The sequence below is a fragment of the Hyperolius riggenbachi genome, chromosome 11 (genome assembly GCF_040937935.1).
Source record: "Hyperolius riggenbachi isolate aHypRig1 chromosome 11, aHypRig1.pri, whole genome shotgun sequence".
Classification (NCBI taxonomy): Eukaryota; Metazoa; Chordata; class Amphibia; order Anura; family Hyperoliidae; genus Hyperolius; species Hyperolius riggenbachi.
Genome location: NC_090656.1, coordinates 3098807 through 3111203, shown reverse-complemented (window position 1 = coordinate 3111203; position 12397 = coordinate 3098807). Strand labels below are relative to the sequence as shown.

The 12397-nt window shown below is 47.9% G+C and overlaps 1 protein-coding gene across 2 annotated transcripts in view; it reads right to left on the bottom strand.

Moving 5' to 3' along the window:
- NDRG4 (NDRG family member 4) overlaps positions 1–2366 on the bottom strand; it is a 196488-nt gene extending 194122 nt beyond the window's left edge. The window contains exon 1 of one of the 2 annotated variants that reach the window (XM_068260622.1): positions 2303–2366. Coding sequence is in view for 1 of the 2 variants with exons in the window: in XM_068260620.1 (XP_068116721.1) it covers positions 2232–2268 (37 nt within the window). In the remaining variant the exon portion in view is untranslated. Of the gene's footprint in view, positions 1–2231 lie in introns of both variants that reach the window. The other variant, XM_068260620.1, reaches the window with a different exon arrangement.
- Positions 2367–12397: the final 10031 nt, after the last annotated feature.

Here is a 12397-nt window from a genome sequence, read left to right as displayed (position 1 = left end):
GCATAGGAGTTGGTACATTTGTACACAATAGCCTGGCAGATATCAGAGATGGCACAAACAATGCCCACCGGGGAATCAGACAAGGATAATAAATCATCCAGAATAGACTGGGTACATTTGCACACAGTAGCCTGGCACAGATGGCACAATGCCCACAGGGAAAACAGAGAAGGATACATGGATGATCCTGAATAGAGTTGGTACAGTTGCACACAATAGCCTGGCACAGATGGCACAATGCCCACAGGGAAAACAGACAACAATACATGGATGATCCTGAATAGAGTTGGTACAGTTGCACACAATAGCCTGGCACAAATGGCACAATGCCTGCAGGGGGAACAGACAAGGATACATGGATGATCCTGGGTAGAATTGGTACATTTGCACACTCAATAGCCTGGCACACATGGCACAATGCCTGCGGGGGGACAAGGATACATGGATGATCATGGGTAGAGTTGGTAGATTTGCACACAATAGCCTGGCACAGGTGGCACAATGCCTGCAGGGTGATCAGGTGGATGATCCTGGGTAAAGGTGCACATTTAGCCTGGCACAGGTGGCACAATGCCTGCAGGGTGATCAGGTGGATGATTATGGGTAAAGGTGCACATTTAACCTGGCACAGGTGGCACAATGCCTGCAGGGGGATCAGACAAGGGTAATGGGTAGATTTGGTACATTTACCCTGGCACAGGTGGCACAATGCCTACAGCGGGATCAGGCAAGAATACATGGATGATCATGGGTAGAGGTTTACATTTGCACACACAATAGCCTGGCACGGGTGGCACAGTGCCTGCAGGGGGATAAGGCAATGATAAATGGATGATCCTGGGTAAAGGTGTACATTTAGCCTGGCACACATGGCACAATACCCGCAGAGTGATCAGGCAAGGATGATAATGGGTAGATTTGGTAGAGTTGCACACAATAGCCTGGCACAGATCAGAGCTGGCACACACAGTGCCTGCAGGGGGATAAGGCAATGATAAATGGATGATCCTGGGTAAAGGTGCACATTTAGCCTGGCACAGATGGCACAATGCCCGCAGGGTGATCAGGCAAGGATAAATGGATGACCATGGGTAAAGGTGCACATTTACCCTGGCACAGGTGGCACAATGCCTACAGCGGGATCAGGCAAGAATACATGGATGATCATGGGTAGAGGTTTACATTTGCACACACAATAGCCTGGCACAGGTGGCACAGTGCCTGCAGGGGGATAAGACAATGATACATGGATGATCATGGGTAAAGGTGCACATTTAGCCTGGCACACATGGCACAATGCCCGCAGGGTGATCAGGCAAGGATGATAATGGGTAGATTTATTTGGTACATTTGCACACAATAGCCTGGCACAGATCAGAGCTGGCACACACAGTGCCTGCAGGGGGATAAGACAATGATAAATGGATGATCCTGGGTAAAGGTGCACATTTACCCTGGCACAGGTGGCACAATGCCCACAGGGTGATCAGGCAAGGATAATAATGGGTAGATTTGGTACATTTGCACACAATAGCCTGGCACAGATCAGAGCTGGCACACACAGTGCCTGCAGGGGGATAAGACAATGATAAATGGATGATCCTGGGTAAAGGTGCACATTTACCCTGGCACAGGTGGCACAATGCCCACAGGGTGATCAGGCAAGGATAATAATGGGTAGATTTGGTACATTTGCACACAATAGCCTGGCACAGATCAGAGCTGGCACACACAGTGCCTGCAGGGGGATAAGACAATGATAAATGGATGATCCTGGGTAAAGGTGCACATTTACCCTGGCACAGGTGGCACAATGCCCACAGGGTGATCAGGCAAGGATAATAATGGGTAGATTTGGTACATTTGCACACAATAGCCTGGCACAGATCAGAGCTGGCACACACAGTGCCTGCAGGGGGATAAGACAATGATAAATGGATGATCCTGGGTAAAGGTGCACATTTACCCTGGCACAGGTGGCACAATGCCCACAGGGTGATCAGGCAAGGATGATAATGGGTAGATTTGGTACATTTGCACACAATAGCCTGGCACAGATGAGAGCTGGCACACACAATGCCCGCAGGAGGATCAGCCATCACACACACAGGGCTGGCCCGCAGACAATGCCCAGAGAAGCAGCATCATGGCAGACACAGGAGGGGAGGAGAGGGAAGGAGGGGGGATCTCTGGGCTGCACACACACCCTCCCGCCCCGCTGTGCCCGCTACCTGCCCAGAGCTGGATCTTGTGCCGCAGCAGCCTCATGGTACCCGGTGTGACAATGCGGAGCTACACTCACCTCTCTCCCCGGCCGGGCACAGCGCCGTGTCTGCCAGCTGATCGCTGCTCTGCGTCACTGTGCGGGGGAGGGAGGGAGGGGGGAGTGCTGCTGCTGCCCCGCCCACTGCCACACTGGAGGGGGCACCATGCACAGACCACAGGGGCACCCAACAAGGGCGGATCCCCTCCCTGCAGGGGGGCTCTGTGCAGAGGGCAGCCTGCATACCCCCCCCTACCCCCCTCTCCATCAGTTATATGTATGGGGGGCACAGACCAGACCACTCTCCATCAGTGCTATGTATGTATGGAGGGGGCATGGAAGAGTCAGACCCCTCTCCATCAGTGCTATATATGGGGGGGGGGGGGGGGGGCATGGGAGACTTAGACCCCTCTCCATCAGTGCTATGTATGTATGTGTTGGGGGGCATGGGAAACTCAGACCACTCTCCATCAGTGCTGTGTATGTATGAGGGGGGGGCATGGGAGAGTCAGACCCCTCTCCATCAGTGCTATACAGAGCCGGGACAAGGTCCTCCAGCACCCAAGTAGAGTTGGGCCGAACCTCCGATTTTAGGTTCGCGAACTTCCGCGGAAGGTTCGGTTCGCGTTAAAGTTCGCGAACCGCAATAGACTTCAATGGGGATGCGAACTTTGAAAAAAAAAAATGTATGCTGGCCACAAAAGTGATGGAAAAGATGTTTCAAGGGGTCTAACACCTGGAGGGGGGCATGGCGGAGTGGGATACACGCCAAAAGTCCCCGGGAAAAATCTGGATTTGACGCAAAGCAGCGTTTTAAGGGCAGAAATCATATTGAATGCTAAATGACAGGCCTAAAGTGCTTTAAAACATCTTGCATGTGTATACATCAATCAGGTAGTGTAATTAAGGTACTGCTTCACACTGACACACCAAACTGTTCACTGAACAGAACAGGTATGCAGTGGCGGGTTCACTGAACAGAACAGGTATGCAGTGCCGGGTTCACTGAACAGAACAGGTATGCAGTGGCGGGTTCACTGAACAGAACAGGTATGCAGTGGCGGGTTCACTGAACAGAACAGGTATGCAGTGGCGGGTTCACTGAACAGGTATGCAGTGGTGGGTTCACAGTACAGGTATGCAGTGGTGGGTTCACAGTACAGTTATGCAGTGGTGGGTTCACAGAACAGGTATGCAGTGGTGGGTTCACAGTACAGGTATGCAGTGGTGGGTTCACAGTACAGTTATGCAGTGGTGGGTTCACAGAACAGGTATGCAGTGGCGGGTTCACTGAACAGGTATGCAGTGGTGGGTTCACAGAACAGGTATGCAGTGGTGGGTTCACAGAACAGGAATGCAGTGGTGGGTTCACTGAACAGGTATGCAGTGGTGGGTTCACAGTACAGGTATGCAGTGGTGGGTTCACAGAACAGGTATGCAGTGGTGGGTTCACAGTACAGGTATGCAGTGGTGGGTTCACAGAACAGGTATGCAGTGGTGGGTTCACAGAACAGGTATGCAGTGGTGGGTTCACAGTACAGGTATGCAGTGGTGGGTTCACAGAACAGGTATGCAGTGGTGGGTTCACAGAACAGGTATGCAGTGGTGGGTTCACAGAACAGGTATGCAGTGGTGGGTTCACAGAACAGGTATGCAGTGGTGGGTTCACAGAACAGGTATGCAGCCAGGGACAAGCTAAGCCTAACTAATCTTTCCCTATGAGAGAGAGTGTGCAGCAGCTCGCCCTACTCTCACTAATGCAGGCACACGAGTGACCGTAATGGTCGCCGCTGCCTGCCTTTTAGTAGGGGGGAGTGGCTCCAGGGGCTAGTGTAGCCTAATTGGCTACACTGTGCCTGCTGACTGTGATGTAGAGGGTCAAAGTTGACCCTCCATGGTGCATTATGGGGCGAACCGAACTTCCGCAAAGGTTCGCCTGCGGGACGCGAACGCGAACCACGGATGTTCGCATGGAACCGTTCGCAGGCGAACCGTTCGGCCCAACTCTACACCCAAGGCTGAGACACCAAAGTGCGCCCCTCCATCCCTGCCACCCCAGCCGTCACACACTGATTGCTATTAGACTAAGAGGTGCCACAGGGCCCACAACCTCCCCAACACCTTAATCTCTAGTTATCTAGCTTGCAGTCACTGCCATGTATCCCCTTTTCTTATTTCTTTCTGCTTCAAACACAATTAGGAATGACAGCTGAATGAATTGTGCGCCCCCCTCCTACACTGCGCCCTGAGGCTGGAGCCTCTCCAGCCTATGCCTCGGCCCGGCCCTGGTGCTATATATGTATGTTCAAAATCTTTATTGTGCAAAGCTGCTTATAGTGTCACACATACAAAACCCCCTTTAAAAACAAGCAAGATAGCCTGGCTATGGGATGAAAAAAAGGCCAAAATCGTCCCTTCTGGAGTGCACTCCTATGAAAAAAGGACTGACATGTCAAAACATTTGGTCTTCAGGCCCATGTATTGCATATGCCAGGTTGTAGGCAATCACCCGTTGATGGCACAGAATCCTGCACTTTAAAAATTGTACCACCCGTGTGCTAAAAGACACAATGCACGCCTCTATGTAAAGGTAATGTAATGTTACTGTTAACGATTATATATCTTGTACATCCACTAAAGTTATCTATCAGATTAGGTGCCCTTGTGACCTAATCTATATTGGGAAAACTTATAGAGCATTGAATACACGAATTGGGGAACATTTAGCCAATATCAGGAGTACCACTATTGATAAAAAAAAGACTCAATCCTCTTGCTCAACACTTCAGGACTGTGCACAATGGAAATATATCGGGACTCCGCTTTATGGGGATATACAAGTTGAACATTAGCCCCCGAAGGGGCGATTTTGATAAACAACTACTACAGAAGGAGTCAAAGTTTATATATGAATGCGGGAGCTTATCTCCGCAAGGCTTGAACGGAGACCTGAATTTAAAGGCGTTCCTGTGACTCACAAGTCCTAAAACCGCTATTCCTCTTTGATGGTCTGCCCAATAATGAACATTTGTTTACAAAAGCAGCGTGTTGGTGTCGGATTTTTAATTATCTCTACTTCCCGTACTGAATCAAGCAGCAGGTATGGTTGCCATGGCTATATAGGGGCGCAACCACGCCGCTGACGTCACGTCTGAGGAAGTCACGTGTTAGTGACGAAACGCGTCACGTGAACGGCTCTACCCGGAAGCGCGCTCCGCGCTGATTGTCCCCCGTGCCTCCGCTTCTCTTCCTCCTCCTTTGCCGCATACCAGATGGGACTGCTCAATCTGCCGGGGCCAAACGACGACTTCAACCGCTGTGCGCCGCTACAATAGAGGTGGCTGTTCCCTCCATGCGGGCGCTATTCGTCCTGTTGGGTCACGTGAGTCTCTGGTTTCTTCATTGCGGGCAAAAGGAGTTAGAGGTTAGACACGAGTATATGTGTCTGTAATGAGAGCGTATATGTCTTTACATAGAGGCATGCATTGTGTCTTTTAGCACACGGGTGGTACAATTTTTAAAGTGCAGGATTCCGTGCCATCAACGGGTGATTGCCTACAACCTGGCATATGCAATACATGGGCCTGAAGACCAAATGTTCTGACATGTCAGTCCTTTTTTCATAGGAGTGCACTCCAGAAGGGACGATTTTGGCCTTTTTTTCATCCCATAGCCAGGCTATCTTGCTTATTTTTAAAGGGGGTTTTGTATGTGTGACACTATAAGCAGCTTTGCACAATAAAGATTTTGAATTATTCTTGTAACTAGTCTACAGCTCCCTATATATTCAATCTATATGCAGTATTGTACATTTATGGGTGAGACAGGCCAATTAGAGGTGTATGATATCCCGTACCCAACTTGCCTTTTTATATATGTATGTGTTGGGGGGCATGGAAGACTCAGACCCCTCTCCATCAGTGCCATATATGTATGTGTTGGGGGGCATGGAAGAGTCAGACCCCTCTCCATCAGTGCTATGTATGTATGTGTTGGGGGGCATGGAAGACTCAGACCCCTCTCCAAAAGTGCTGTGTATGGAAGAAGGGCATGCAGGCCCGGATTTACGTCACAGGAGCCTATAGGCACAGATCTCTTGGCACCCTAGACTCCACCCTCCATGATCCTACAAACCCCCACCTAACCGCACGGCAAGTGAGCTGGCTGTCCCAGCTGTCGCTCCTCCCTTACTCATCATAGGTAGCTTCAGGTGCCCCTTAGTATTAGATAACCAGAGCTACCCTCAGTATAAAGTAGCATAGGGAAGGCAGGAGGAGGCACTTGGGGAGCAGAGAGAGTCGCCTTTCCATCATCATGTGCATGTAGGCATGTGCCTACAGTGCCTTGTGGTAAATCCAGCCCTGGGGGCATGGAAGACTCAGACACAGTGTGTTGTTGTGGCAGGTGCTGTGCGATCATTCCAAATCGAGGTTGGGGGGGGGGGAGGGGGGTCATCCTTCCAAGATAGTCGTGTCTAGGAGAAGGCATGGAGAAGCATGTGATCAGTGTGGTCAGGTGATAGATATGTAAGTCTCTGATTAGTGATGGTCGTGTCTAGGAGAAGTCATGGAGAAGCATGTGATCAGTCTGGCCAGGTGATAGATATGTAAGTCTCTGATTAGTGATAGTCGTGTCTAGGAGAAGTCATGGAGAAGCATGTGATCAGTCTGGCCAGGTGATGGATATGTAAGTCTCTGATTAGTGATGGTCATATCTAGGAGAAGTCATGGAGAAGCATGTGATCAGTGTGGTCAGGTGATAGATATGTAAGTCTCTGATTAGTGATTGGTGTGTCTAGGAGAAGTCATGAGGAAGCATGTGATCAGTGTGGTTAGGTGATAGATATGTAAGTCTCTGATTAGTGATGGGTGTGTCTAGAAGTCATGGAGAAGCATGTGATCAGTCTGGTCAGGTGATAGATATGTAAGTCTCTGATTAGTGATGGGCGTGTCTAGGAGAAGTCATGGAGAAGCATGTGATCAGTGTGGTCGGGTGATAGATATGTAAGTTTCTGATTAGTGATGGTCATGTCTAGGAGAAGTCATGGAGAAGCATGTGATCAGTGTGGTCAGGTGATAGATATGTAAGTCTCTGATTAGTGATTGGTGTGTCTAGGAGAAGTCATGAGGAAGCATGTGATCAGTGTGGTCAGGTGATAGATATGTAAGTCTCTGATTAGTGATGGCCATGTCTAGGAGAAGGCATGGAGAAGCATGTGATCAGTGTGGTCAGGTGATAGATATGTAAGTCTCTGATTAGTGATGGCCATGTCTAGGAGAAGGCATGGAGAAGCATGTGATCAGTGTGGTCAGGTGATAGATATGTAAGTCTCTGATTAGTGATGGTCATGTCTAGGAGAAGTCATGGAGAAGCATGTGATCAGTGTGGTCAGGTGATAGATATGTAAGTCTCTGATTAGTGATGGTCATGTCTAGGAGAAGTCATGGAGAAGCATGTGATCAGTCTGGTGAGGTGATGGATATGTAAGTCTCTGATTAGTGATGGCCATGTCTAGGAGAAGGCATGGAGAAGCATGTGATCAGTGTGGTCAGGTGATAGATATGTAAGTCTCTGATTCGTGATGGTCGTGTCTAGGAGAAGGCATGGAGAAGCATGTGATCAGTGTGGTCAGGTGATAGATATGTAAGTCTCTGATTAGTGATGGTCGTGTCTAGGAGAAGGCATGGAGAAGCATGTGACCAGTGTGGTCAGGTGATAGATATGTAAGTCTCTGATTCGTAATGGTCGTGTCTAGGAGAAGGCATGGAGAAGCATGTGATCAGTATGGTCAGGTGATAGATATGTAAGTCTCTGATTAGTGATGGTCATGTCTAGGAGAAGTCATGGAGGAGCATGTGATCAGTGTGGTCAGGTGATAGATATGTAAGTCTCTGATTAGTGATGGTCATGTCAATGAGAAGTCATGGAGAAGCATGTGATCAGTCTGGTCAGGTGATAGATATGCAAGTCTCTGATTAGTGATGGTCATGTCTAGGAGAAGTCATGGAGGAGCATGTGATCAGTGTGGTCAGGTGATAGATATGTAAGTCTCTGATTAGTGATGGTCATGTCTAGGAGAAGTCATGGAGAAGCATGTGATCAGTGTGGTCAGGTGATAGATATGTAAGTCTCTGATTAGTGATGGTCGTGTCTAGGATAAGTCATGGAGAAGCATGTGATCAGTGTGGTCAGGTGATAGATATGTAAGTCTCTGATTAGTGATGGTCATGTCTAGGAGAAGTCATGGAGAAGCATGTGATCAGTGTGGTCAGGTGATAGATATGTAAGTCTCTGATTAGTGATGGTCGTGTCTAGGATAAGTCATGGAGAAGCATGTGATCAGTGTGGTCAGGTGATAGATATGTAAGTCTCTGATTAGTGATGGTCATGTCAATGAGAAGTCATGGAGAAGCATGTGATCAGTCTGGTCAGGTAATAGATATGTAAGTCTCTGATTAGTGATGGTCATGTCTAGGAGAAGTCATGGAGAAGCATGTGATCAGTCTGGTCAGGTGATAGATATGCAAGTCTCTGATTAGTGATGGTCATGTCTAGGAGAAGTCATGGAGAAGCATGTGGTCAGTGTGGTCAGGTGATAGATATGCAAGTCTCTGATTAGTGATGGTCATGTCTAGGAGAAGTCATGGAGGAGCATGTGATCAGTGTGGTCAGGTGATAGATATGTAAGTCTCTGATTAGTGATGGTCGTGTCTAGAAGAAGTCATGGAGGAGCATGTGATCAGTGTGGTCAGGTGATAGATATGTAAGTCTCTGATTAGTGATGGTCATGTCTAGGAGAAGTCATGGAGAAGCATGTGATCAGTCTGGTCAGGTGATTGATATGTAAGTCTCTGATTAGTGATGGTCGTGTCTAGGATAAGTCATGGAGAAGCATGTGATCAGTGTGGTCAGGTGATAGATATGTAAGTCTCTGATTAGTGATGGTCATGTCAATGAGAAGTCATGGAGAAGCATGTGATCAGTCTGGTCAGGTGATAGATATGTAAGTCTCTGATTAGTGATGGTCATGTCTAGGAGAAGTCATGGAGAAGCATGTGATCAGTCTGGTGAGGTGATGGATATGTAAGTCTCTGATTAGTGATGGCCATGTCTAGGAGAAGGCATGGAGAAGCATGTGATCAGTGTGGTCAGGTGATAGATATGTAAGTCTCTGATTCGTGATGGTCGTGTCTAGGAGAAGGCATGGAGAAGCATGTGATCAGTGTGGTCAGGTGATAGATATGTAAGTCTCTGATTAGTGATGGTCGTGTCTAGGAGAAGGCATGGAGAAGCATGTGACCAGTGTGGTCAGGTGATAGATATGTAAGTCTCTGATTCGTAATGGTCGTGTCTAGGAGAAGTCATGGAGGAGCATGTGATCAGTGTGGTCAGGTGATAGATATGTAAGTCTCTGATTAGTGATGGTCATGTCTAGGAGAAGTCATGGAGAAGCATGTGATCAGTGTGGTCAGGTGATAGATATGTAAGTCTCTGATTAGTGATGGTCGTGTCTAGGATAAGTCATGGAGAAGCATGTGATCAGTGTGGTCAGGTGATAGATATGTAAGTCTCTGATTAGTGATGGTCATGTCAATGAGAAGTCATGGAGAAGCATGTGATCAGTCTGGTCAGGTAATAGATATGTAAGTCTCTGATTAGTGATGGTCATGTCTAGGAGAAGTCATGGAGAAGCATGTGATCAGTCTGGTCAGGTGATAGATATGCAAGTCTCTGATTAGTGATGGTCATGTCTAGGAGAAGTCATGGAGAAGCATGTGGTCAGTGTGGTCAGGTGATAGATATGCAAGTCTCTGATTAGTGATGGTCATGTCTAGGAGAAGTCATGGAGGAGCATGTGATCAGTGTGGTCAGGTGATAGATATGTAAGTCTCTGATTAGTGATGGTCGTGTCTAGAAGAAGTCATGGAGGAGCATGTGATCAGTGTGGTCAGGTGATAGATATGTAAGTCTCTGATTAGTGATGGTCATGTCTAGGAGAAGTCATGGAGAAGCATGTGATCAGTCTGGTCAGGTGATTGATATGTAAGTCTCTGATTAGTGATGGGCGTGTCTAGGGGAAGTCATGGAGCAGCATGTGATCAGTGTGGTCAGGTGATAGATATGCAAGTCTCTGAATTTAGTGATGGTCATGTCTAGGAGAAGTCATGGAGAAGCATGTGATCAGTCTGGTCAGGTGATAGATATGTAAGGCTCTTATTAGTGATGGTCATGTCTAGGCGGAGTCATGGAGAAGCATGTGATCAGTCTGGTCAGGTGATAGATATGCAAGTCTCTGATTAGTGATGGTTGTGTCTAGGAGAAGTCATGGTGAAGCATGTGATCATTGTGGTCAGGTGATAGATGTGTAAGTCTCTGATTAGTGATGGTCGTGTCTAGGAGAAGTCATGGAGAAGCATGTGATCAGTCTGGTCATGTGATAGATATGTAAGTCTCTGATTAGTGATGGTCGTGTCTAGGAGAAGTCATGGAGAAGCATGTGATCAGTCTGGTCAGGTGATAGATATGTAAGTCTCTGATTAGTGATGGTCGTGTCTAGGAGAAGGCATGGAGAAGCATGTGATCAGTGTGGTCAGGTGATAGATATGTAAGTCTCTGATTAGTGATGGTCGTGTCTAGGAGAAGTCATAGAGAAGCATGTGATCAGTCTGGTCAGGTGATAGATATGCAAGGCTCTGATTAGAGACGGTCATGTCTAGGAGAAGTTATGGAGAAGCATGTGATCAGTGTGGTCAGGTGATAGATATGTAAGTCTCTGATTAGGGATGGTCGTGTCTAGGAGAAGTCATGGAGGAGCATGTGATCAGTGTGGTCAGGTGATAGATATGTAAGTCTCTGATTAGTGATGGTCGTGTCTAGGAGAAGTCATGGAGAAGCATGTGATCAGTCTGGCCAGTTGATACATATGTAAATCACTGATTAGTGACTAAGAGATTATCAAATCCGGTAACACAAGTGAGATGTCCGGTGTCTCCAGCCTGGAGCTGTCAGTAAATGTGAGGTCACAGAGATTATCACATGCGGTAACACAAGTGAGATATCCGGTGTCTCTGGCCTGGAGTTGCCAGTAAATGTGAGGTCACAGAGATTATCACATGCGGTAACACAAGTGAGATGTCCGGTGTCTCCAGCCTGGAGCTGTCAGTAAATGTGAGGTCACAGAGATTATCACATGCGGTAACACAAGTAATATGTCCGGTGTCTCCGGCCTGGAGCTGTCAGTAAATGTGAGGTCACAGAGATTATCACATGCGGTAACACAAGTGAGATGTCCGGTGTCTCCAGCCTGGAGCTGTCAGTAAATGTGAGGTCACAGAGATTATCACATGCGGTAACACAAGTGAGATGTCCGGTGTCTCCGGCCTGGAGCTGTCAGTAAATGTGAGGTCACAGAGATTATCACATGCGGTAACACAAGTGAGATGTCCGGTGTCCCCAGCCTGGAGCTGTCAGTAAATGTGAGGTCACAGAGATTATCACATGCGGTAACACAAGTGAGATGTCCGGTGTCTCCGGCCTGGAGCTGTCAGTAAATGTGAGGTCACAGAGATTATCACATGCGGTAACACAAGTGAGATGTCCGGTGTCTCCAGCCTGGAGCTGTCAGTAAATGTGAGGTCACAGAGATTATCACATGCGGTAACACAAGTGAGATGTCCGGTGTCTCCAGCCTGGAGCTGTCAGTAAATGTGATGTCACAGAGATTATCACATGCGGTAACACAAGTGAGATGTCCGGTGTCTCCAGCCTGGAGCTGTCAGTAAATGTGATGTCACAGAGATTATCACATGCGGTAACACAAGTGAGATGTCCGGTGTCTCCAGCCTGGAGCTGTCAGTAAATGTTAGGTCACAGAGATGATCACATGCGGTAACACAAGTGATATGTCCGGTGTCTCCGGCCTGGAGCTGTCAGTAAATGTGAGGTCACAGAGATTATCACATGGGGTAACACACGTGAGATGTCCGGTGTCTCCAGCCTGGAGCTGTCAGTAAATGTGAGGTCACAGAGATTATCACATGCGGTAACACAAGTGAGATGTCCGGTGTCTCCAGCCTGGAGCTGTCAGTAAATGTGAGGTCACAGAGATTATCACATGCGGTAACACAAGTGAGA